We start from the raw sequence: 27,389 nt of genomic DNA, 5'->3' as shown, positions 1-27,389 counted from the left end.
CTATCTATCTATCTATCTATCTATCTATCTATCTATCTATCTATCTATCTATCTATCTATCTATCTATCTATTGGATTTGTATGCCGCCCCTCTCCGTAGACTCGGGGCGGCTAACAACAATGATAAAAAACAGCATGTAACAATCCAATTAATAAAACAACTAAAAACCCTTATAATAAAACCAGACATACACACAGACATACCAGGCATAACTTGTAATGGCCTAGGGGGAAGGGCTATCTCAACTCCCCCATGCCTGGTGGTATAAATGAGTCTTGAGTAGTTTACGAAAGACCGGGAGGGTGGGGGCAGTTCTAATCTCCGGGGGGAGTTGGTTCCAGAGGGTCGGGGCCGCCACAGAGATGGCTTTTCCCCTGGGGCCCGCCAAACAACATTGTTTAGTCGACGGGACCCGGAGAAGGCCAACTCTGTGGGACCTTATCGGTCGCTGGGATTCGTGCAGTAGCAGGCGGTTCCGGAGGTACTCTGGTCCATTGCCATGTAGGGCTTTAAAGGTCATGACCAACACTTTGAATTGTGACTGGAAACTGATCGGCAGCCAATGCAGGCCACGGAGTGTTGAAGAAACGTGGGCGAATCTTGAAAGCCCCACGACATCTCTCGCGGCTGCGTTCTGCACGATCTGAAGTTTCTGAACACTTTTCAAAGGTAGCCCCACATTAGACCACAACCATACAAAGGTGTATTACAGTATATACAAGTTTTGACCAATCAGGTCGTAGAACAGATTGCATCGTTCTGCTGACGCACCACAACTCAGCATTCCTTCTACTTTACAATAACTACAGTATTTCCTCTGTACTTGGAATACAGTGTTCCCTCGATTTTCGCGGGGGATACGTTCCGAGACCGCCCGCGAAAGTCGAATTTCCACGAAGTAGAGATGTGGAAGTAAATACACTATTATTGGCTATGAACAGTCTCACAAGCCTTCCCTTAACACTTTAAACCCCTAAATTATCATTTCCCATTCCCTTAACAACCATTTACTCACCATTATTACTGATATTCACCATTGAATAAGACACTTAGTGATCCTGATAATTATAAACATAATTATTTATTAACAATATTTTTTTTTTGCAATAATAACGCTGATTGGCCGAGATTTCAGCCAATCAGCAATGGCAGATGAAAGTTTGGCAATGACGTATGATGTCATCAGGCGGGAAAAACCGTGGTATAGAAAAAAAACCTGCGAAGTATTTTTAATTAATATTTTTTGAAAAACCGTGGTATAGGCTATTCGCGAAGCTCGAACCCGCGAAAATCGAGAGAACACTGTATTACCTCAGGCTTTAAATAGAAGGTTAATGAAAACAATTAAATAAATGAGTGAATTGTTTCGGCAAAGATAAGATTTATGTGTTACAATAGAATTAGTTAGAATATGTTTTCTTTTTAGAAATTTATTAGAATTAGTTTACATATGAAGAATTGCTGTATTATGAGATGAATTTTGAATTTATATCAGAATTAGCTTAAATATGAAAAATTATAATAAGAAGTTTAACAAATTATTTCTTAACATTTATAATAATGAACTGTATTTAAATGTGTATTCTTTTTTCTATATTCAAATTTATACTTTTGAGATAAGCGGGGCAATACAACCCCAATTTTGTGTTAAATGTATGTGTGTCTGTTCGTCTATTTTATGAAAATTTAATAAAAATATTTTTTTAAAAAATAAAATCCCAACAGCCTACAGGTGGGGATCTTGCCTCACAATCGGGAGGTTGTGAGTTCAATCCCAGGTAGAGTCAGATGTAGCGTCTCCTGCTTGGGCAAGAGGGCTGGACTAGATGACCCGCAAGGTCCCTTTTTTAAAAAAAAACCCAGCCTCTTTGGCCAAGGAGCTCATTTTGTCGCCGTTTTCCTCTCCTCAGCCGAGGAGAAGAAAAAACTGGCCGTGGAGAAAGCCATGGAGATCGAGGAGCAGAACAAAGTGATCGCGGTGGAGAAGCGGGAAGCCGAGACGGCCCTGGCAGAAGCCATGCCAATCTTGGAGGCCGCCAAACTGGAGCTGCAGAAGCTGGATAAGTCCGACGTGACGGAGATCAGGTGAGTGAGAGTCGGCTGGGAAGCAGCAAACAAACCTCTGATATTCTAAGCTCCATTTTTTTAAAAATAAACTTTATTAATTTTCCATAAAAATTGACAAACATACATACAAACATTTTTAAAAAAAGATATTCTAAGCTCCAATTTGGCTCAGACATAAATACCCTACGAGACTAGACTTTCAATCCAGGGCCTAGAAAGCTTAGAACTAAGACGCCTTAAACATGATCATATGCCCACAAGATCATATGCTGCAACGTCCTGCCTATCGGTGACTACATCAGCTTCAGCCACAACAACACAAGAGCACACAACAAGATTTAAACTTAATATTAACCGCTCCAAACTTGACTGTAAAAAATATGACTTCAGTAACCGAGTTGTTGAAGCGTGGAACTCATTACCGGACTCCATAGAGTCATCCCCAAACCCCCAACACTTTACCCTTAGATTATCTATGGTTGACCTCTCCAGATTCCTAAGAGGTCAGTAAGGGGTGAGTACAAGTGCACTAGAGTGCCTTCCGTCCCCTGCCCTATTGCTCTCCTATGTCTCCTATTCCTTTCTTCTATTCCTATAATCTCTCCTTCTATTCTTTCATTGATATGTTCTATTACTATATCTTCTTTTCTATTCTTTCATAGATATATTTTACTATGAGTATCTCCTCTATAACCTTCATCATGTATTTTACTATGTGTATATAGATATATACCCACTAAACCCCTCATTGTGTATTGGACAAAATAAATGAATAAAATAAATAAATATCTCCTATTCCTTTCTTCTATTCCTATAATCTCTCCTTCTATTCTTTCATTGATATGTTCTATTCCTATATCTTCTTTTCTATTATTTCTTAGATATATTTTACTATGAGTATCTCCTCTATAACCTTCATCATGTATTTTACTCTGTGTGTGTGTGTGTGTGTTTTCGATGAAATCACATTCACCATCATCAGGCTGAAGTTTTAAGCTTCGTGCTGCTATAAATATGGAATGTAAATATGTAAATATTACACGGGGCAAAACCCGAACTCAGAACAATGTACATACATATACCCGTGAAAATCTACAAAAACAAACAAATATATATATTTTTATATATATATATATATATATATATATATATATATATATATATATATATATATATATATATTTGTTTTCGTAGATTTTCACGGGTACAGGTATGACGGTCTTGGTATATTCGGGTTTCTTCCCATGTAGGAAATCCTACACGGGAAGAAACCCGAATATACCAAGACCATCATATATATATACAGTATATATATATGACGGTCTTGGTATATACTCACACACACATACACACACACACACTAAAACCCTCATTGTGTATTTAAATAAATAAACAAACAAATAAACAAACAAACAAACAAATAAATAAATAAATCCTCCTGGAGAAGGAGAGCAAGAGGGACCAGCCTCAAAGGGCCCCCTTGCGTCCCATTCTCTTTTACAACTTCTCCTCTCTTCCCTCCCCACTCCAGGGTCTGTCCCACCCCCAAAACGCAAGTGGAATTTCTTGGGGTTCTTTTCCTTCTTGGAAAACATTTCGCTTCTATTCCGTGAAACGTCTTCCGTTGTCACTGAATTTCAGCACGATTCTTGTAGAACTGAAGAAGCTGAAATGTTTTCAAGGGAGGGGTATAACAAGTTAAGTCCAGTTGCCTCTTGCTGTTGGCCACCCAGAGTCCGTAAGGAGCTGGGCAGCCTACAAATCCCATTAATAAATAAATTTAAACTGAGCCGGGGGTAGCGCAGCAGGTAGAGTGCTGTACTGCAGGCCACTGAAGCTGACTGCTAGATCTGTAGGTCAGCGGTTCAAATCTCATCACTGGCTCAAGGTTGACTCTGCCTTCCATCCTTTGAGGTGGGTCAAATGAGGACCCGGATTGTGGGGGCAATAGCCTGGCTCTAGTTTAAAAAGAGCTATTGCTAACCTGTTGTAAGCCGCCCTGAGTCTAAGGAGAAGGGCGGCATAAAAATCAATCAAACAAACAAACAAACAAACAACAACAACAACAACAACAACAACAATAATAATAATAATAATAACAACTATTATTATTATTATTATTTATTAGATTTGTATGCCGCCCCTCTCCGTAGACTCGTAGACTAATAATAATAATAATAATAATAATAATAATAATAATAATAATAATAATAATAGCACCTTTGGGACAAATGTGACCTGGATAACCGGGAATCTCCACAGACATTTGCTCTAATCTAGGGGATGTTCTCCAGTTTTGAATACCAAGGTGACACAACTCAAAAAACCCGACGGGTTTCTAAGACAATGGGGTTTTTTATTTGGCCTCTCCCTGTCTGTCTCGCCTCCTTTAGGTCCTTTGCAAAGCCTCCCAAGCAGGTCCAGACGGTCTGCGAGTGTATCCTCATCATGCGTGGCTACAAGGAGCTCAACTGGAAGACGGCCAAAGGGATGATGTCCGAGGCCAACTTCCTGCGCTCCCTCATGGAGATCGACTTCGATTCCATCACACAGCCCCAAGTGAAATCCGTCCGAGGTAAATGGCCCCTTCCTTGCACCTCCTTGGAATAGAGGCCAGTGACCCAGTGGGCCCTTGGGTTGATGGGGGGGGGGGGGTGAGTTTGGTTGGATGGATGGATGGATGAAGGATATGTGGGTGGGTGGGTGGATGAATGGATGGATGAATGGATGCATGGATGGCTCAATGGTGGGTGGGTGGATGGATGGATGCTGAGTGGATGGTAGGTGGATGGATGGATGGATGGATGGATGGCTCAATGGTGGGTGGATGGATGGATGGATGGATGGCTCAATGGTGGGTGGGTGGGTGAGTGGATAGATGAGGTGCCACCAAGCTGCTGTCAATTCCTAGCAACCACATAGAGGTTCTCCATGACACTTTGTCCCTAACCTTCAAGTCTTCTGATGGTTCACCACCACCACTGTGAGTCCATCCATTTGCTGCTGCCCACCTCCTTCTCTTCCTTCCATCTTTACCAGCATTAGGACCTTCTTCAAAGAGCTAGGCCTCTACCTTTCATGTCCCTAGTAAGAGAATTCCAACATGGTCATTTGTCCCTTGAGAGACAACCCTGGCTTGACTTTTTGGACGATCCATTAGCTTGTTTCCTTGGCTGTCCACAGTCCTCTCATGAGCATTACGCGGAGTTCAAAAGCATCAATGCTCCCCCTGCCCTACATCTTTCACGTTTGTTCAGTACCGTTGTAACTTTGTTATGGTCACTAAACAAACTGTTGTATGCCGAGGACTACCCGTAGGTGACCACGACACTAACGAGAGACACTTCCCTCCCGGAAGGGTTGCTGAAGACTTTGAACACGACCTTTGAAGAGATGGAAGTGGTCAGCCGGGCTGGCTTGGGGATGCTGAAGTTTGTGGACGCCGTCATGAGTTACTGCGATGTGGCCAAAGACGTGAAGCCCAAGAGAGAAAAGGTAGGAGAGAAAGAAGAGAGGGAGAGAAGGAGGGAAGATCCGGCTTTACCTGGACTTCACCTGGACTTTATTATTATTATTATTATTATTATTATTATTATTATTATTATTATTATTATTTATTAGATTTGTATGCCGCCCCTTTCCGTAGACTCGGGGCGGCTCACAACACAATAAAACAGTTCATGACAAATCTAATAATTTACAATTTAAAATATTTAAAAAACCCATTATTTAAGCAAACATACATACAAGCATACCATACATAAATTGAATTGAATAGGTCCGGGGGAGATGTCTCAGTTCCCCCCATGCCTGACGACAAAGGTGGGTCTTAAGGAGCTTGCGAAAGGCAAGGAGGGTAGGGGCAGTTCTAATCTCTGGGGGTAGCTGGTTCCAGAGAGTCGGGGCCGCCACAGAGAAGGCTCTTCCCCTGGGGCCCGCCAACCGACATTGTTTAGTTGACGGGACCCAGAGAAGACCCACTCTGTGGGACCTAACTGATCACTGGGATTCGTGCAGCAGAAGGCGGTCACTGAGATAGTCTGGTCCGGTGCCATGAAGGGCTTTATAGGTCATAACCAACACTTTGAATTGTGACCAGAACCAATGCAGACTGCGGAGTGTTGGCGAAACATGGGCATATTTAGGGAAGCCCGTGATTGCTCTCGCAGCTGCATTCTGCACGATCTGAAGTTTCCGAACACTTTTCAAAGGTAGCCCCATGTAGAGAACGTTACAGGAGTCGAGCCTTTACCTGTTCTTCTCTGGAGGCTTCACCTGGACTGCAGGGCCGCCAAGGGGTGCGACGGTAAACATCTTGGAGGCCTCGTCCAGCCTCGGCTGAGCTTCCTTCTCTCTCTCCCCCTCCTCAGGTGGCCAGACTGGAACGGAATTTCTTCTTGAGCAAACGGGAACTGGAGAGGATCCAGGCAGAGCTGTTGGCCATCCAGAACGAGCTGAAGGCCCTGGGAGACAAGTACGAGGCAGCCATCAGGGAGAAGCAGCAGCTCCAGGAAGAAGCGGAGCTCATGGAACGCCGGCTGATCGCGGCAGACAAGCTGATCTCCGGTTTGGGATCGGAAAATATCAGGCAAGGGATGATTTTCTACAAGCAGTAGATTCCTTTGTCCATCCCTTTGGCTGTCTTTCTACTACCTTCCTACTTCCACCCTCATAGAAACATAGAAGTCTGACGGCAGAAAAAGACCTCATGGTCCATCTAGTCTGCCCTTATACTATTTCCTGTACTGTGTCTTAGGATGGATCTATGTTTATACCAGGCATGTTTAAATTCAGTGACTGTGGATTCTTCCTTCCCCCCTTCCTTCCTTCCTTCCTTCCTTCCTTCCTTCCTTCCTTCCTTCCTTCCTGCCATCCATCCATCCATCCTTCTTTCCATCCATCCTTCCTTCCTTCCATCCATCCATCCTTCTTTCCATCCTTCCTTCCTTCCTTAGAAACATAGAAACATAGAAGATTGACGGCAGAAAAAGACCTCCTGGTCCATCTAGTCTGCCCTTATACTATTTCCTATATTTTTATCTTAGGATGGATCTAGGTTTATCCCAGGCACGTTTAAATTCAGTTCCTGTGGATTTATCTACCACGTCTGCTGGAAGTTTGTTCCAAGCATCTGCTACTCTTTCAGTCAAATAATATTTTCTCACATTGCTTTTGATCTTTCCCCCAACTAACCTCAGATTGTGTCCCCTTGTTCTTGGGTTCACTTCCCTATTAAAAACACTTCCCTCCTGGACCTTATTTAACCCTTTGACATATTTAAATGTTTCTATCATGTCCCCCCTTTTCCTTCTGTCCTCCAGACTCTACAGATTGAGTCCATGAAGTCTTTCCTGATACGTTTTATGCTTAAGACCTTCCACCATTCTTGTAGCCCGTCTTTGGACCCCTTCAATTTTGTCAATATCTTTTTGTAGGTGAGGTCTCCAGAACTGAACACAGTATTCCAAATGTGGTCTCACCAGCGCTCTATATAAGGGGATCACAATCTCCCTCTTCCTGCTTGTGATACCTCTAGCTATGCAGCCAAGCACCCTCCTTCCTTGGGTGACCCTGGAGAACCTCTGGACTTTCAGTTCACGTCAACCCCTTTCTGAGATTTCTCTCCTAAGCAACGGCCCCACCACCAATGGGTGTTTGAGCTCCTTGTGGTTTCCCAACCAGGTGGTTGAACGACTTGGAGGAGCTCAAGAAGAAGCAGGTGAAGCTCTTGGGAGATTGTCTCCTCTGCGCTGCCTTCCTGAGCTACGAAGGAGCCTTCACCTGGGAATTCAGGGACGAGATGATCAAGGACGTGTGGCAGGCCGACATCTTATCCAGGGAGATCCCACTCAGCCAGCCCTTCCGTTTGGAAAACCTCCTGACGGACGACGTGGAGATAAGTCGGTAGGTCCCGCTTGGGTTTTTGCAATCCGTGTGGTTTGGCCTGCTTGCTTCCTCTCCACCACGGGCCGTTTGTACAACTCCTTCTAACTACCCTTGTTGGAGCCCATCCTTCTGCCTGGACCTGCCTTTACACGGATTTATTTTATTTTATTTTATTTATTTATTGGATTTGTATGCCGCCCCCCTCCATGGACTCGGGACGGCTAACAACATTGACAAAAACAGAATGTAAAAATCCAATAATAAAACAGCTAAAAACCCTTGTTATAAAACCAATCATACATACAAACATACCATGCATAAATTGTAGAAGCCTAGGGGGAGAGAATATCTTAGTTCCCCCATGCCTGATGGCATAGGTGGGTTTTGAGGAGCTTACGAAAGGCAAGGAGGGTGGGGGCTATTCTAATCTCTGGGGGGGAGTTGGTTCCAGAGGGCCGGGGCCGCCACAGAGAAGGCTCTTCCCCTGGGCCCCGCCAAGCGACATTGTTTAGTCGATGGGACCCGGAGAAGGCCAACTCTGTGGGACCGAACTGGTCGCTGGGATTTGTGCGGCAGAAGGCGGTCCTGGAGATAATCTGGCCCGGTGCCATGAAGGGCTTTATAGGTCATGACCAACACTTTACTGTGATGTGGCCAAGGACGTGAAGCCCAAGAGAGAAAAGGTAGGAGAGAAAGAAGAGAGGGAGAGAAGGAGGGAAGGTGAACCTTTATCTTCTTGTGCGCCAAAATGGGAGTGTGCACGGACATGTGCCGGCACACAAACGCCCCTCCTATGTGCGCCACATTGCGCATGAATGCATCCCTACACATCCCGCCTTCTGCCGCACGAATCCCAGCAACCGGTTAGGTCCCACAGAGTTGGTCTCCTCCGGGTCCCGTCAACTAAACAATGTCGTTTGGCGGGACCCAGGGGAAGAGTCTTCTCTGTGGCGGCCCCGGCCCTCTGGAATCAGCTCCCTCCAGAGATTAGAACAGCCCCCACCCTCCTTGCCTTTCATAAACTCCTTAAAACCCACCTCTGCCGTCAAGCGTGGGGGAACTGAGACATCTCCCCCTGCCTATGTAGTTTTCTGTGTATGATATGACTGTATGTATGTTTTTTTATATATTGGGGTTTCTTGTTTTTTAGACTTTTTAAATGTATTATTTTTATTTTAGATTCTAACTATTAGATTTGTCATTATATATTGTTTTTATCATTGCTGTAAGCCGCCCCGAGTCTACGGAGAGGGGCGGCATACAAATCTAATTATTATTATTATCATTATTATTATTATTATTATGATTATGATTATGATTATGATTATTATGATTATTAATAATAATAATAATAATAATAATTATTATTATTATTATTATTATTAATAATAATAATAATAATAATAATAATAATAATAATAATCCCTCTGCCCCTCCTGCTTAGGCTGTTTTTCATGAAAAATGGACTTCCTGTTTGCCCTTTGGACCATTTTTCACACTCTGGAGGCTTCAGGGAAGATTCCTGAAGCCCAGGGAGGGTGAAAACGGCCTTCCCCAAGTCCAAAAATCAGCTGGCCAGTGCAAGCATGCACACCGGAGCTGACACAGTGCCATATGTGCCATAGCCTCGCCATCACAAGCCCATACCACTGTCGATCTTTGCACTGGGTTGAGGCAACCCAATGGTCATCTCCAAACTCCTGCATAACTTCTGAGGTTTTTCAGTTGATAGTTGATTTAAAAAATTTTTTACAAGTTACTCAAGGTAGCAAACATATCCTTCTGACCCTGTCCTTCTGTCCTAGTATCCTTTTTATCACTTCTTTATACTTTGTTATGTTAATACAAATGATAATTCTATACTTGTTTGACAAATATAATAAATAAATAAGTAAATAAAATACCCAACACACTTTCCCCCTCCTCTTTTGTGGGTTGGATTGGGCTGAGAGAGAAAGAACTGTCACCCAGCTGGTTTTCATAGCTAAAGCAGGATTAGAACTCACAGTCTCCTGGTGATTGGCCCTAAATCATCCAACCAGCCTTCATGGCTAAGGTAGAACTAGAACTCATAGTCTCCTGGTGATTGGCCCTAAGTCACCCAGCCAGCTTTCATGCTTGAAATGGGACTAACACTCAACTTTTCCTGGTGATTATCCCAAGGTCACCCAGCCAACATTCATTGCTAAAGCAGAACTAGAATTCACAGTCTCCCACTTTGTAGCCTTACGCCTTAACCACTAGACCAAGCTGGGCTTTTGCATCAGAAGTCCCTGGAAGAAGAAAAAAAATAATTTATTGTTGTGAGCCGCCCTGAGTCTTCGGAGAGGGGCGGCATACAAATCTAATAAATAATAATTTAATTTAATTTAATTTAATTTAATTTAATTTAATTTAATTTAATTTAATTTAATTTAATTTAATTTAATTTAATTTAATTTAATTTAATTTAATTTAATTTAATTTAATTTAATTTAATTTAATTTAATTTAATTTAATTTAATTTAATTTAATTTAATTTAATTTAATTTAATTTAATTTAATTTAATTTAATTTAATTTAATTTAATTTAATTTAATTTAATTCTATGCCGCCCAATCCCAGTGGGACTCAGGGCAGCTTACAACAAAAATAGTACAACAATATGCATGTCAAATAATTTAGTAATATGAACATTAAAAAAAACCCATAATAAACCAAAAAGGAATTAACCAATCAAGTCCACAATTATACAGAACAATTGCAATTGGACGTGATAAGATGTTACAATTCACACCTCCAGTCCTGGCCACAAAAAAGTGGGGAGAGGCTCTTTTGCCCTACTAAAACCTCTCTCTGCCCCCACCCTTGTTTTCCTTCCAGGTGGGGCTCCCAGGGTCTCCCTCCAGACGAGCTCTCTGTTCATAACGGGATCCTGACCACCCGAGCCAGCCGATTCCCCATGTGCATTGACCCCCAGCAGCAAGCCTTAAATTGGATCAAGAGGAAAGAAGAGAAAAATAACCTCAGGGTGAGAACCCACGGATAAGAACTGGGCGGAGTAGAAGTGGGTGGTGGTGTTGTGAGTGGTCCTCATCCAACTCTGGTGATGACAGATCCTGAGGAGGATGAGCTAGGCCCATCTTGGTACCCTGGGCCACTGGTGTTGCCAGCGGATGCACAGAGAGAGAGAGAGAGTAAGGGAGAAATAGACTTGGATGAACCTGAAGGACCACTATAAGTGGCAGATATGGCAATGACAGTAGGGTCTGACAGAGGAAGAGGAGGAGGAAGACCATGACCCTGCTTTAGAAGACTAAGAAAAAGACAAGAATAATTGTATGGGAAAAGTAAGTAGTCTGTAGTTTGTTACCTCTAGGGAATTGTTGACCACTCCCCATAGGTATTTAAGGGTGGAGTATGAGTAATTCGGGGTGGAGTTTCAACGTTTTACAATGGAGTCGGATGATGTTTGAGGTTTCAGCCATGTTACGCTAGCCAACTGTTGTTTTCCTGCTAAAGTCCTTGGAGTAAAAGTGCCCTGTCTACAGCGATGCTGGGAAGCTGTGTTAGTAAGTCTGTGAAACTGGAGACTCCTTATCTCACGAAGGCGTTCGCCCGTAGCTTTGCAGCAGCCTCGTTGCGGGACTGTTATCTTTTAATTACCCTCACTGAGAAGCTGCCAAGCCGACCTCACAGGCATGATTTCGGCTTGTATAGATGACGCTTGCTATATAAAAAGAGTGATTTGAAATATCAGCGTGTGGATTCCTCCTTTGCTTTCAAGTTGCGCAGGCCTGGGAGGGGTAGAATTCAGATTTTATCTGCCTGATGTGTTGACGAGGAGCCCTCCGTCGATCGGGTCAAGGTGGGCTTTGGGAGTGGAAGGGATCACGGCGGCCGGCCCAGCCGTTGACTTTTGGATGCTTCCTCCTCTCCCAGATGGCTTCGTTCAACGACCCAGACTTCCTGAAGCAACTGGAAATGGCCATCAAATACGGGAACCCTTTCCTGTTCCACGATGTCGATGAATACATTGACCCCGTCATTGACAACGTCTTGGAAAAAAACATCAAAACCGCCCAGGGACGGACGTTCATTGTCCTCGGGGACAAGGAGGTGGACTACGACCCCAATTTCAAGCTCTACCTGAACACCAAGCTGGCTAATCCTAAATATTCGCCTTCCGTGTTCGGCAAAGCCATGGTCATTAACTACACAGGTGAGATGGTTTCCTCGGTCTCCGTAGCAGGGTTAACCACCTCCTCCTCCTCTTCTTCTCTTTCCTGTCCTCCTTTCTTTCCTCCTCCTCTTCCTCTTTTTCTTCCTCTTCTTTTCCTCCTTCTCTTTCTTCTCTTCATCTTCTTCTTTTCCTCCTCCTCTTCCTCCTCCTCTTCTTCCTCTTCCTGTCTTCTTTCTCCTCTTCCTCCCCTTCATCTTCTTCTTTTCCTCCTTCCCTTCCTCCTCCTCTTCTTCCTCTTCCTGTCTTCTTTCTCCTCTTCCTCCCCTTCATCTTCTTTTCCTCCTTCTCTTCCTCCTCCTCTTCTTCCTTTTCCTGTCTTCTTTCTCCTCTTCTTCCTCTTCAGCTCCTTTTTCTCTTTCTCTTTCTGCTCCTCTTCTTCTTCCTCTTCCTTTCTTCCTTCTCTTTCTCCTCTTCCTCTTCTTTTCTTCCTTCTCTTTCTCCTCCTCCTCCTCTTCTTCCTTTCTTCTTTCTCCTCTTCCTCCTTTTCATCTCCTTTTCTCTTTCTCCTCCTCCTCTTCTTCCTTTTCTTACTTCTCTTCCTCCTCTTCATCTTCTCTTCCTCCTTCTCTTTCTTCTCTTCCTCCTCCTCCTCTTCTTCCTCTTCCTTTCTTCTTTCTCCTCTTCCTCCTTTTCATCTCCATTTCTCTTTCTCCTCTTCCTTTTCTTACTTCTGTTCCTCAACTTCCTCCTCTTCATCTTCTTTTCCTCCTTCTCTTTCTTCTCCTCTTCTTCCTCTGCCTTTCTTCTTCCTCCTCTTCATCTTCTTTTTCTCTTTCTCTCCTCCTTCTCCTCCTCCTTTCCTCTTCCTCCTCCTCTCTCCTTCCTCCTCCTCCTTTTCTGAAGGAAACAGTCATAACAGCAACGAACGGATGCGACGCCAATTTTACAGTAATGGCCGTGGCCCAATTTCAAGCTGCTTCCCCCAGCCTCTGAACCCCTCTTCCCCCAGTGACCTTGAAGGGGCTGGAGGACCAGCTGCTGAGCGTGATCGTGGGCTTCGAAAGGCGCGAACTGGAGGAGCAGCGGGAGCATCTCATCCAGGAAACCAGCGAGAACAAAAACCTGCTGAAAGACCTGGAAGACTCCCTTCTCCGCGAACTGGCCACCTCCACGGGGAACATGTTGGACAACGTGGACCTGGTCCACACCTTAGAGGAGACCAAGGCCAAAGCGAACGAGGTAGGACCCTCGCCCCTGGCTTACAGGCAGTGACGGGCTGCCAAAGTTTTTACTGCCATGCTGTGGGCGTGGCTTATTTTCTGGGTGTGTCTTGCCGGCCATGTGACCAGGTGGGAGTGGCTTGACAATCATGTGATGGGAGGTGGCTTAAAGCTCATGTGGGAGTGGCTTACCAACCAAGATAAGTTTTCAAATATTTATTATTTATTTTTATTTATTAATTCGATTTGTATGCCACCCCTCTCCGAGGACTTGGGGCGGCTCAAATAGGGGCTTGGACTCTTTTTTCAGTTGATTAATCCAGTGTTTCCCAACCTTGGCAAATTGAAGATATTTGGACTTCAACTCCCAGAATTCCCCAGCCAGCAAATGCTGGCTGGTGAATTCTGGGAGTTGAAGTCCAGATATCTTCAAGTTACCAAGGTTGGGAAACACTGGATTAAGTCACATTATTTGAAGAGCCACTAAAAGGACAAATGATAGACGGCATTATCTGTTTAGGAGCACAGTCACATTTTAAGGTTTTGTACTGAACCCACAAGGCTCGGTATGATAACAGATTAGGCAAGTAGCTGAACTTCCTTTCATTGCTATCAAAGTTCAGTTCTAGATTAAAAGGATTCAAGCATTGATGGGCAAAAACATGCTATTTAATTATTTCCTATTTTAAAAGTAATTAAGGATCATACTAAGGTACTAGAGAAGGAAAGACAATTTAAAAAAAACCTATTAAGTATTCAATAAATAGTGCATAAACTTACTACGCCCACTGCGTGTCCCCCCCAGCTTGCTTGCTGGCTGGAGAATTCTGGGAGTTGAAGTTCACAAGTCTTAAAGTTGCCAAGGTTGGAGACTCTGGGACTACAGTGTTCCCTCGATTTTTCCAGGGGATGCGTTCCGAGACCACCCACAAAAGTTGAATTTCCGCGAAGTAGAGATGCGGAAGTAAATACACTATTTTTGGCTATGAACAGTATCACAAGCCTTCCCTTAACACTTTAAACCCCTAAATTACCATTTCCCATTCCCTTAGCAACCATTTAGATCATTACTCACCATGTTTATTTATTAAAGTTTATTAAAAAAAATATTTATTAAAGTCAGATGAAAGTTTGGCGATGACATATGACGTCATCGGGTGGGAAAAACCGTGGTATAGGGAAAAAACCCGCAAAGTATTTTTTAATTAATATTTTTGAAAAACCGTGGTATAGACTTTTCGCGAAGTTCGAACCCGTGAAAATCGAGGGAACACTGTACTGGATGTTTTTAATGTTTAAAATTCTTTTTCTTTTGACTTGGGGCTATTTTCTTCTGCTGTTTTGGAGTTACGGAAAGGATCTGAGTTCTTTGAACATTAATTATTGGGATGCAGCATTAATCATAGAAAGAAGACTTGAATTGAAAGTTTAGAAAATCAGTTTATTTTGGGAGGGTTCAAGTGTCCACCTTCCTTGGTACGTTAAGCTCCTGCCTCTAAAAGGGGGTCATTTCCTTGTGCCACTTAGGTCTCCGACAAACTCAAACTGGCTGAGAAAACAGCCGTCGACATCGACAAACTGCGAGACGGCTACCGCCCTGCGGCCAAGAGGGGCGCCATCTTGTTTTTCGTGCTGTCCGAAATGGCCTTGGTCAACACCATGTACCAATACTCCTTGTCTGCCTTCTTGGACGTCTTTGGCCTCTCGCTCCGGAAATCTATGCCCGATACCATCCTTGCCAAAAGGTTGCGCAACATCATGGATACCTTGACGTTTAATATTTACAACTATGGCTGCACAGGTGAGTCGGGGGGCCCGTCGGTGGATGAGGCCGCGTGGAATGTGTTTTGAGAGAGGGTCCGTACCACGTACGGGAGATGCTTTGTCAGAGCTGTTGCGTTTTCACTTTTAGAGGGAGGGTTTGAGGCCACCATAGCTGTTGTGGTTAGCTCTGGCCCAGCTCCTGCCCCAAGGACTGTGGATGTGGGGGAGACATCCACATGCTGCAGGCCTGTTTTGCTCCCGGTGGAATCTGCTGATGAAGGCTCCTCTGACCAAGAAGACAGGAGTAACAGGGAGGAGGAAAGTGTGGCAGACAGCTCAGAAGGAGATCAATTCTCTAGCTCCTCCTTGGATTCGGAACAAGAGTTAATGATACAGCCACGCATGCGGAGAGCGATGCATAGGCAACAACAACTGAGAGATTATTATCAAAGAAAATGAGGCCACCTGTGGTTGGGTGGGGCTATGGTAATTCGTGGGGCTGCTATAAATAGCAGCCTGTGGGTTTGGCCATTGTGGAGGATTATCTGATTGTTGCGTTTCGTGCCTGCCTTGCTGACTTCGACCTTGGTGTGTTGCTTTTTCCCTGCTTTGAAACTTTGTGGAAGAAGAAGGACTGTGAATTGCCTCACAGCTGCAAGCTAAGTATCTCAGAACTGATAAGGGACTTGTACAAATTACCAGTTTGTTTGGAGACCAGTGCTCTTTGCGATCCCAAAACAGGGCTTGGTTTAAGTGAATTTTCATGATAAAGAACATTGTTTTGAATTTTCAAACGTGTGAGTCTGAAATTTGTACCTGTGAATTTTTGGGAGGAGTCTACCAGAGAGCCCGATAGAACAATAGCCGACTTGATTCTCGGCATCTTGAGTGAACATTTTAGAGCTTTAGTTGGATAGTTCACCTTACTTAATGGCTTCATGAAAGCTTTCTCCAGTTTGGTTATAGGGACCTTAAGAGGGTAGAAGATGATCTTTGAAGACTTGAGATTGGCACTCGCTCAATAGCAGTCTAAGAACTTTGATATCAACCCTCAATGGAAACCCATATGCTGAAGTCTAGTGTCATGCATATAAATACAGTGGTACCTCATCATACGAACTTAATTAGTTCCAGGAGGAGGTTCGTAAGGTGAAAGGTTCGTAAGACAAAACAATGTTTCCCATAGGAATCAATGTAAAAGCAAATAATGCGTGCCAATCCTTCAGGAAAATCCCAAACTTTAGAAGGGAGGCGAACAGAGGGCAGGGAGGAGCAGCTAAAGGGGGCGGGTGGAAGAAGCAAGGCTAGGCTAAAGGGTGAGTGGGAAGGAAGAAAGGCAAGGGGGGCGCCCCTCCCTTTTCTTTCTTCAAAAGACACCGTTTCAGTGCCTTTGCAAGCATGCAAAATCTTTACTCCTCCAAGCTGCCCCTCCCTTTTCTTTCTTCAAAAAAGGGGAAAAAAAGAAACCCCTTCATCCCAGCAGCAGCTGCTTGGGTTCGTAAGGTGAAAATAGTTCGGAAGAAGAGGCAAAAAAATCTTAAACACCGGGTTCGTATCTTGAAAAGTTCGTTAGAAGAGGCGTTCGTAAGATGAGGTACCACTGTATTATTATATCTCTGTATACTACTAATATGTACTTGACAAAACAAACAAATGGCTAGGTGGACCAGACAATTAACATTAGAAGTACTATAAGTATACGCTAAGTAAATAAATTCAGGTGGTCATTCATGGTCAAACTGGACACTCTTAAGTGAGATCCGTAGTAAGAGAACAGTCGTGCAACTGTCTGCTGAAAGGGACATTTCCAGTTTTGGAACAAGAGTGTGTGTGTGTGTGTGTGAGGGGGGAATTTGCCCATTTGGTCCTGTTTATACTCAGTAAAATAATTCTCTCTCCTAACGGAGGCCGTGATGCTTTCATTCCCAGGCCTGTTTGAGAAACACAAGCTTCTCTTCTCCTTCAACATGACCATCAAGATTGAACAGGCTGACCACAGGGTTCCTCAGGATGAACTGGATTTCTTTTTGAAAGGTATCTGGGCATTTTGTATAGAGCGCTGGCAAGACCCCACTTGGAATAATACCGTGTTCAGTTCTGGAGACCTCGCCTACAAAAAGAGATGGAGAAAATTGAACGGGTCCAAAGACGGGCGGCAAAAATAGTGGAAGGTCTTAAGCATAAAACTGATCAGGAAAGACTTCATGGACTCAATCTGTAGAGTGGAGGACAAGGGAAAATGGGGACACGATCAAACTATTTAAATAGCAACATGAGAAAATATTATTTTACTGAAAGAGTAGTAGATCCTTGGAACAAACTTCCAGCAGACGTGGTTGCTAAATCCACAGCAACTGAATTTAAACATGTCTGGGATAAACATAGATCCATCCTAAGATAAAATACAGGAAATAGTATAAGGGCAGACTTGATGGATCATGAGGTCTTTTTCTGCCGTCAGTTTTCTATGTTTCTACATGATTTTAAAAAATGTTCAGGAGGGGAGTGTTTTTAATAGGAAAGTGAACACCAGAACAAGGGGCCACAATCTGAGGTTAGTTGGGGGAAAGATCAGAAGCAACGTGAGAAAATATTATTTGATGGAAAGAGTAGTAGATGCTTGTTACAAACTCCCAGCAGACGTGGTGGGTCAATCCACAGTCACTGAATTGAAACATGCCTGGGATAAACATAGATCCATTTATTTATTTATTATTTATTATTTAGATTTGTATGCCGCCCCTCTCCGCGAACTCCATCCATCCTAAGATAAAATACAGGAAATAGTATAAGGGCAGACTAGATGGACCAGGAGGTCTTTTTCTGCCGTCAGACTTCTATGGTTTTTTGTTTCTATTTTTCCATTTTTCCAAACAAGACCTACTTTCAAGCACCCAGCCTGGTGCTGGTGCCTTTGCTTATGTAGCGGTTTGGGCTTCCAGATTTTATTACCCTTCAAAGCAGGGCTGCCGGCTTTATTTATAGTTTCAATTTATATATTCCCATCATTGGATCCTGTAGACCAGTGTTTCCCAACCTTGGCAACTTGAAGATATTTGGACTTCAACTCCCAGAATTTCCCAACCAGCGAATGCTGGCTGGGGAATTCTGGGAGTTGAAGTCCAAATATCTTCAAGTTGCTAAGGTTGGGAAACACTGCTGTAGACCAAGGGTCCCCAAACTTGACAACTTTAAGACTTGTGGACTTCAATTCCCATGCTGGCTGGAGAATTCTGGGAGTTGAAGTCCACAAGTCCTAAAGTTGCCAAGTTTGAGGACCTCTGCTGTAGGCCTTAAAAGAAATGAAAGAGCAGAATCCCAGGAGAGGGGGAGAAAACCAGCTCATAACGCCTAGCTTCATGAAAAACATAAATCCTTAAAATAGATCCTGTTTAAAAAAAATAAAAAATAAACCAGATAGCTAACAGAACACAGGGTTGGAAGGGACCTTGGAGGACATCTAGTCCAACCCCTTACTCAAGCAGGAGAGCCTTGGGGACTTCCCTGCTACACTTACAAATTAATGGTTTGGCGTGCGGCACAGGGCAGCTTGAAAGCTTTGCAAGTTGACATTGAATGAATAAGGGCATCTTTCGGAAACTTCACAGCCTGTTCTTTTTTTAAAGTTTTATTTATTAAATTTTGCAAATTAAAAATGAGTACATCACAATGATTTTTTTTAAATCTTTGCCCATTTCCTTATATTTCTTGTACTGTATTACAATGTTATACACAGTGTTTTTATTTATATTTAGAAAGATAGATAAATAGGTAGGGATAGATAGGTAGGTATGTAGATATAGATAGGTAGATAGATGGATATGTAGGTAGGTAGGTAGGTAGGTAGGTAGGTAGGTAGATGAAGATAGATAGACAGACAAACAAACAAACAGATGATTGATAGATTAGATAGACAGACAGACAGACAGACAGATAGATAGAGATAGGTATATAGATGAAGATAGATAGACAGACAGACAGACAGATGAAGATAGATAGATAGATAGATAGATAGATAGATAGATAGATAGATAGATAGATAGAGATAGGTAGATAGATGAAGATAGATAGATAGATAGATAGATAGATAGATAGATAGATAGATAGATTAGATAGATAGATAGATAGATTAGATAGATAGATAGATAGATAGATAGATAGATAGATAGATAGATAGATAGATAGATAGATAGATAGATAGAGATAGGTAGATAGATGAAGATAGATAGAGATAGATAGATATGGATGGATGGATGGATGGATGGATGGATGGATAGATAGATAGAGGTAGATAGATGAAGATAGAGAGACAAAGATAGATAGGGAGGGAGGGAGGTTTTGAAACTTCACAGCCTATTCATTCTGCCTGTGAATGGTCTGGTCCAGACACCTGCGCTTGTTTCTAGGTAACCTTTCCTTGGAAAAGAGCGCCCGGAAGAAGCCATGTCTGTGGCTTTCCGATCAAGGCTGGGAGGACATCATCCGTGTCTCCGAAGTCTTTCCGGAAAAATTTGGCTCTCTTCCAGACGACCTGGAAGAAACCATGAGCGATTGGAAAGCTGTGAGCACCTTCCTCCTTGTATCTTTGGGTGTTCTTTGGTGTGGGTTTCCCAAGAAGGTTGTGTTGAGTGAAAGAGACAAACGAAAGTGCCTTGGGAAAATAGGGTAGGCATAAAAGATTGAGACACTCTAAGGATGTGGTTCAGGATTGTGGTTCAGGATTGAACTGTGGGGTCCCTTGGCACTCTCTGAGCGGGCGGCATACAAATCTAATAAATAAATAAAATAAAAAATAAAATGATGTTACCTAGCTGGGTAATATAACATCTGCAAGAAAGCAACCAAGCTCAGAGGGCACCAGGGGCCCCTTGTAGTGTACGAACGAGGTCATTTGTCTCTCCCTGCAGGATGCCAGGACTCTAAAGTGTGCAATAGGGTTGATATTCCTGGAGGGGTCTGTAGTATGGTAAATGATTTAGTTTTACTAGATAAATGGTCAAAGCAATGGAAACTGCAGTTTAATGTTTCCAAATGTAAAATAATGCACGTGGGGAAAAGGAATCTTCAATCTTAGTATTGTATTGGTAGTTCTGTGTTAGCAAAAACTTCAGAAGAGAAGGATTTAGGGGTAGTGATTTCTGACAGTCTCCAAATGGGTGAGCAGTGTGGTCGGGCGGTAGGGAAAGCAAGTAGGATGCTTGGCTGCATAGCTAGAGGTATAACAAGCAGGAAGAGGGAGATTGTGATCCCCTTATATAGAGCTCTGGTGAGACCACATTTGGAATAATACTGTGTTCAGTTCTGGAGACCTCACCTACAAAAAGATGTTGACAAAATTGAACGGGTCCAAAGACGGGCTACAAGAATGGTGGAAGGTCTTAAGCATAAAACGTATCAGGAAAGACTTAATGAACTCAATCTGTAGAGTCTGGAGGACAGAAGGAAAAGGGGGGGCATGATCAAAATATTTAAATATGTCAAAGGGTTAAATAAGGTTCAGGAGGGAAGTGTTTTTAATAGGAAAGTGAACCCAAGAACAAGGGGACACAATCTGAAGTTAGTTGGGGGAAAGATCAAAAGCAACGTGAGAAAATATTATTTGACTGAAAGAGGAGTAGATCCTTGGAACAAACTTCCAGCAGACGTGGTTGGTAAATCCACAGTAACTGAACTTAAACATGCCTGGGATAAACATAGATCCATCCTAAGATAAAAATACAGGAAATAGTATAAGGGCAGACTAGATGGACCAGGAGGTCTTTTTCTGCCGTCAGTCTTCTATGTTTCTATGCAATATGGAATTCCTGCTTTGACTTTTCTTCCTTTCTTCCTTCTCAGTGGTATGATATCGATGCTCTGGAACAAACCCCGTTCCCCATGCACTATAACACTACCCTCACCAACTTCCAGAAGCTGCTCCTCTTACGATGCTTCCGGGTGGATCGGGTCTATCGTGCCGTGACCGACTACGTCACCCTCACAATGGGCGTGAAGTAAGTGGGTCTCTTCTCCTAGGGCTTTGGGTTCCAGGTCCACCAGATGTCCTTCCTCTCCCTTCTTCCTCTTCATCCGCTCAGGTACGTCCAGCCTCCTGTGATCAGCTTCGAGGCCATCTACGAGCAAAGCACCCCCAACTCACCCATCGTCTTCATCCTGAGCCCTGGCTCTGACCCTGCCACTGACCTCATGAAGCTGGCCGATCGGACGGGCTTTGGAGGGAACCGGCTCAAATTCCTAGCAATGGGCCAGGGGCAGGAGAAGGTAAGTTTGGTTAGAAAATTCCAGCTTTACTCTCCTGGGCTGGTGAGGTTCTTCTTTCTCCATCAGCAGCAGAAAACCTGTTGGGGGCAGAACAGGTTCCTTCTTTCTCAATTGCTCAATTTTCACCTGCAATTCAGGTTTAAGATTATTTTTTTAAAATAAAAATTGGACAGAAGACCATAGATGTAGCTGGAGAATTTCTTACCATGAGATCAACCATTCGCTCTATTGGATCATACAAAGAAAACTATTACAAAATGTGCTGTAGATGGTATTTGGCCCCGACATGATTGGCAAAGATACATCCAAATTTAAATCCGATTTGTTGGCAGTGCAAAACAAAATTTAGGCACCTTCTTTCACACGTGGTGGCCGTGCCCTGACACAAACAGATTCTGGACTAAGACACACAGATGGATTTATTTATTTATTTTATTTATTGGATTTGTATGCCGCCCCTCTCCATGGACTCGGGGCAGCTAACAACTCATTGCTCACAGTCACTCATGCCCTCATCACCTCGAGGCTCGACTACTGTAATGCTCTCTACATGGGGCTACCTTTGAAAAGTGTTCGGAAACTTCAGATCGTGCAAAATGCAGCTGCGAGAGCAGTCATGGGCCTACCTAGGTATGCCCATGTTTCACCATCACTCCGCAATCTGCATTGGCTGCCGATCAGTTTCCGGTCACAATTCAAAGTGTTGGTTATGACCTTTAAAGCCCTTCATGGCACTGGACCAGAATATCTCCGAGACCGCCTTCTGCCGCACGAATCCCAGCGACCGATTAGGTCCCACAGAGTGGGCCTCCTCCGGATCCCGTCAAATAAACAATGTCGGTTGGCGGGCCCCAGGGGGAGAGCCTTCTCTGTGGCGGCACCGACTCTCTGGAACCAACTCCCCCCGGAGATTAGAACTGCCCCTACTCTTCCTGCCTTCCGTAAACTCCTCAAAACCCACCTTTGCCGTCAGGCATGGGGAAACTAAACATCTCCCCCTGGGCACGTTGAATTTATACATGGTATGCTTGTGTGTGTGTATGTTAGTATAGGGGGTTTTCTTAAATTTATAAATATTTTAATTAATTGGATTATGTATTGGATTGTTTTTCACTTGTTGTGAGCCGCCCCGAGTCTTCGGAGAGGGGCGGCATACAAATCCAAATAATAAATAAATAAATAAATAAATAATAAGTGACAAAAAACAGAATGTAAAAATCCAATACTACAACAGCTAAAAAACCTTGTTATAAAACTAATCATACATACAAACATACCATGCATAAATTGTAGAAGCCTAGGGGGAAAGTGTATCTTAATTCCCACATGCCTGACAGCAGAGGTGGGTTTGAGGAGCTTACAAAAGGCAAGGAGGGTGGGGGCTATTCTAATCTCTGGGGGGAGTTGGTTCCAGGGGGTCGGGGCTGCCACAGAGAAGGCTCTTCCCCTGGGTCCCGCCAAGCGACATTGTTTGGTCGATGGGACCCGGAGAAGGCCCACTCTGTGGGACCTAACTGGTCGCTGGGATTCGTGCGGCAGAAGGCGGTCACGGAGATAATCTGGCCCGGTACCATGAAGGGCTTTATAGGTCATAACCAACACTTTGAATTGTGAATCAATTTTAAGAAATTGCCCAACAACAAATAGAATTTACACTGCAACTCTTTCCCTTAGGAATATTCAAGAATAACTACACCAACAGCATTAAGTACCACAGCAGCTAGGATCACCTTTGCCCAATTCTGGAAAGATTCGGGAATCCCCCCCATAAAGCACAATAATCAGTAAAATATATTGTGAATGTGCTGAGATGGACAGGCTAACAATTGACTTGTGAGGCCAGAAGGACTCAGAGTATTTCAAAATATGGAATAGATGGTACCATTGGATTGAACATAGAAATACAAAAATGAAAAGAAAGAGCTAAAATAGAAGCATAACATGTAAATATGTACATAGAAATGTATACGTATTTTAGCTATTGTAACAACATAATACTAGTATGGTGTTTTCAAATACACTGCTCAAAAAAAGAAAGGGAACCCTCTAAAAAGAACCCATCCTAGATCTGAATGAATGAAATATTCTCATTGAATACTTTGTTCTGTACAAAGTTGAATGTGCACAACAGCAGGTGAAATTGATGGTCAATCAGTGTTGCTTCCTAAGTGGACAGTTCGATTTCACAGAAGTTTGATTGACTTGGAGTTATATTGTGTTCTTTAAGTGTTCCCTTTATTTTTTTTTGAGCAGTATATATAAAATGTGACAAAGCTCACAAGAAGAAGATACAATTTTTTAAAATAATAATAATAATAATAATAATAATAATTATTATTATTATTATTATTATTATTATTTTAATTAATTATATTTGTATGCCACCCCTCTCCGAAGACTCGGGGCGGCTAACAACAATAAAAAAGACAATGTAAACAAATCTAATATTAAAAATAATCTAAAAAATGATGTAACGGTGATGCAATGATGTAACAGTGCAAAATCATTTATTGTATTTATTGTTTTTATAACAAAGACTGAAAATTAATAAATTCTATTTAAAAATAATAATGATGATGACGTATTGGACCCACATATTAAGTGCTGGAGATCACGGTAGTCAATCTACTGTTGTGTTTTGTGGTGCTCGGTTCCTTAGAGGTCCATAAATTGAACCCAGTGTCTTCCCGCTTCCCTCCTTTCAGGTGGGACTCCGCATGGAGCCAGGCTCCTCTGGTTGAAGACCTCTCCTGGCTCAAATGCCAGAAGACCCCTCACGCTCCCCTCTCCTTCTCTTCCCAGGTGGCCCTGCAGCTGCTGGAGAATGCCGTGGCCCGTGGGCAGTGGCTCATGTTGCAGAACTGCCACCTCTTGGTGAAGTGGCTGATCGACCTGGAGAAGGCCGTGGAAAGGATTACGAAGCCACACCCGGATTTCCGGCTGTGGTTGACCACCGACCCCACCAAGGGCTTCCCCATTGGGATCCTTCAGAAATCCCTTAAGGTAAATGACACCCGGACTTGACTCTGGTTTGCTCTTCTTTTGCTTTTAGACTTATCTACCGCTTCCTAGTGCTTTCACAGCCCTCTCTAATCGGTTTACAGAGAGTCAGCCTCTTGCCCCCAACCATCTGGGTCCTCATTTGACCCACCTTGGAAGGATGGAGGGCTAAGTCATCCTGATGAGAATTGAACTGCTACAGTGGGCAGAGTTAGCCTGCAATGCTGCATTCCAACCACTGGGCAAAGGGAGGGAAGGAAGGAAGGAAGGAGGGAGGGAGGGAAGGAGGGAAGGAAGGAAGGAAGCAGGGAGGGAAGGAGAGAGGGAGGGAAGGAGGGAGGGAAGGAAGGAGGGAGGGAAGGAGGGAGGGAAGGAAGGAAGGAAGGAGGGAGGGAGGGAAGGAGGGAAGGAGGGAGGGAAGGAAGGAAGGAGGGAGGGAAGGAGGGAAGGAAGGAGGGAGGGAAGGAAGGAAGGAGGGAGGGAAGAAGGGAAGGAAGGAAGGAGGGAGGGAAGGAAGGAGGAAGGGAGGGAAGGAAGGAGGGAGGGAGGGAAGGAGGAAGGGAGGTTAAGGAGGGAAGGAAGGAAGGAAGGAAGGGCATTTAGACATATGCCACTTCACAGTTCTTTGCAGCCTCGAAAGGACGGAAGGCTGAGTCAACCTTGAGCCTACTGAGATTCGAGCTGCCAAACTGCTGGCAGCCGGTGATCAGCAGAAGTAGCTTGCTGTATTGCACTCTAACCACTGCTCCTCCTCCTTCCCCTTCCTTCCTTCCTTCCTTCCTTCCTTCCTTCCTTCCTTCCTTCCTTCCTCGAGGTTGACTGTGTAAACCACTTAGAGAGGGCTGTCAAAGCACTGTGAAGCAGTCTATAAGCCTAAGTGCTATCGCTATTGCTTTCTCTTTGCTAAATGTGGCAGGCCTGAAGATCCATGGCCAAGATGGGTTTTCAGACCTGACACAGGGATCGTTTTCTTCCCCCCATCTCAGGTTGTCACAGAACCCCCCAACGGGCTAAAGCTCAACATGAGAGCGACCTACTTCAAAATCTCCCACGACTCCCTCGACCAGTGTCCGCACGCAGCCTTCAAGTCGTTGGTCTTCGTCTTAGCGTTTTTCCACGCGGTGGTCCAGGAGAGGAGGAAGTTTGGGAAGATTGGCTGGAACGTGCCGTACGACTTCAACGAATCAGATTTCAGGTTTACTCCCAATTTGGCCTCCTTGGGATCAGGGCGCGGCCGGGATCCTCTTGGATTTAGGAGGACCTCCCGAAAATACTGTGTCCAGTTCTGGAGACCTCACCTACGAAAAGATAGTGATAAAATTGAACGGGTCCAAAGACGGGCTGCAAAAACGGTGGAAGGTCTTAAGCAAAGGTCTTCAAACGTGGCAACTTTAAGACTTGTGGACTTTAACTCCCAGAATTCCTGAGCTAGCATAATTATCTCAGGAATTCTGGGAGTTGGAGTCCACACGTGTGTTAAAGTTGCCAAGTTTGAGGACTCCTGGTCTTAAGCATAAAACTTATCAGGAAAGACTCAATGAACTCAATCTGTATAGTCTGGAGCAGGGGTCTCCAACCTTGGAAACTTTAAGCCTGGGGGACTTCAACTCCCAGAGTTGAAGTCCTTCAGGCTTAAAGTTCCCAAGGTTGGAGACCCCTGGTCTGGAGGACAGAAGGGAAAGGGGGGACACGATCGAAACATTTAAATATGCGAAAGGGTTAAATAAGGGTTAATTTTTTTCTCCCCACCAGGTCTGCATGGAGATCCTCAACACCTACTTGACCAAAGCTTTCCAGCAAAACGATGACAAAATTCCATGGGGAAGCTTGAAGTATCTCATTGGAGAGGTGAGCTGAAGATGAGGGGCAGAGGGACAAGAGGGGGTTCAAAAATGACCCCATGAAACTGGTCAATATTGTTAAGGAATGTGCAGAATTAGCTCCGAGTGGTCAAGGATACAGATACACAGAAGAAACATGCAGTTATAGGAATAGAATAGAATAAAATAGAATAGAATAGAATATAATTTTTATTGGCCAAGTGTGATTGGACACACAAGGAATTTGTCTTGATGCATATGCTCTCAGCGTACATAAAATAAAAATATATGTTTGTCAAGAATCTTGTGGTACAACACTTAATGATTGTCATAGGGGTCAAATAAGCAATGAAGAAGCAATATTAATAAAAATCTTAGGATATAAGCAACAAGTTACAGTCATACAGTCAACATGGGAGGAAATGGGTGATAGGAATGATGAGAAAAACTAGTAGAATAGAAGTGCAGATTTAGTAGAAAGTCTGACCGTGTTGAGGGAATTATTTGTTTAGCAGAGTGATGGCAGTCTAGCAGATATCCAGCTGATAGCCCAGAGATTGATTGATTGATTGATTGATTGATTCATTCATTCATTCATTCATTCATTCATTCATTCATTCATTTATTTATTTATTTATTTATTTATTTATTTATTTATTTATTTATTTATTTATTAGATTTGTATGCCGCCCCTCTCCGTAGACACTGAGATACAAGTAATAATTCAGTAATACAATCCAGTTACATTTATATAAAATATAAATCTGTGATAGAGATGGGCAATTTCTAAGTTGGACAAATAAATCAATTTAAAAAAAATAGTCCAGTGGGAAAATCCATCTCAAAGGGTGATTAAAGATTAAATTTGTGCTGCAAATCTAAAGGTGATGTACGGCGGACGAGCCATCGACAGCTTCGACCGGCGCATCCTGACTATTTACATGGACGAATACCTGGGGGATTTTATCTTTGATACTTTCCAGCCCTTCCATTTCTTCTGCAATGACGATGTGGACTACCGAATCCCCGAAGGGACATTGAAGGACGATTACGTGGGTAAGGCACCAGCTGGGCAGTTGAAGACCAGAAGTCTTAGACTTTGCCAAGACTGGTTTGACAGATCAGGGGGAGAATAAAAGAGAAGAGAAGAGAAGAGAAAAGTAGAAAATATAGAAAATAAATTTGGAATAGAATAGAATTTTGGAATG

The 27,389-nt window shown here is 43.4% G+C and overlaps 1 protein-coding gene across 1 annotated transcript in view; it reads left to right on the top strand.

Annotated features, from left to right (window-relative positions):
* DNAH10 (dynein axonemal heavy chain 10) overlaps positions 1-27,389 on the top strand; it is a 141,553-nt gene that overhangs the window by 103,472 nt on the left and 10,692 nt on the right. The window contains 17 exon segments of the mRNA XM_070763165.1: positions 1,912-2,086; positions 4,462-4,643; positions 5,427-5,563; positions 6,439-6,656; positions 7,751-7,972; positions 10,817-10,964; positions 11,876-12,155; positions 13,126-13,355; positions 14,864-15,137; positions 17,030-17,134; positions 19,507-19,661; positions 20,939-21,093; positions 21,178-21,361; positions 24,164-24,364; positions 25,348-25,553; positions 26,110-26,209; positions 27,066-27,237. Of these exon segments, the coding sequence (XP_070619266.1) occupies positions 1,912-2,086; positions 4,462-4,643; positions 5,427-5,563; positions 6,439-6,656; positions 7,751-7,972; positions 10,817-10,964; positions 11,876-12,155; positions 13,126-13,355; positions 14,864-15,137; positions 17,030-17,134; positions 19,507-19,661; positions 20,939-21,093; positions 21,178-21,361; positions 24,164-24,364; positions 25,348-25,553; positions 26,110-26,209; positions 27,066-27,237 (3,144 nt within the window).

The sequence above is a fragment of the Erythrolamprus reginae genome, chromosome 10, assembly GCF_031021105.1.
Source record: "Erythrolamprus reginae isolate rEryReg1 chromosome 10, rEryReg1.hap1, whole genome shotgun sequence".
NCBI classification, from domain to species: Eukaryota; Metazoa; Chordata; class Lepidosauria; order Squamata; family Dipsadidae; genus Erythrolamprus; species Erythrolamprus reginae.
The sequence above is the reverse complement of the archived record's forward strand: the minus strand, read 5'-3'. Positions and strand labels throughout refer to the sequence as shown.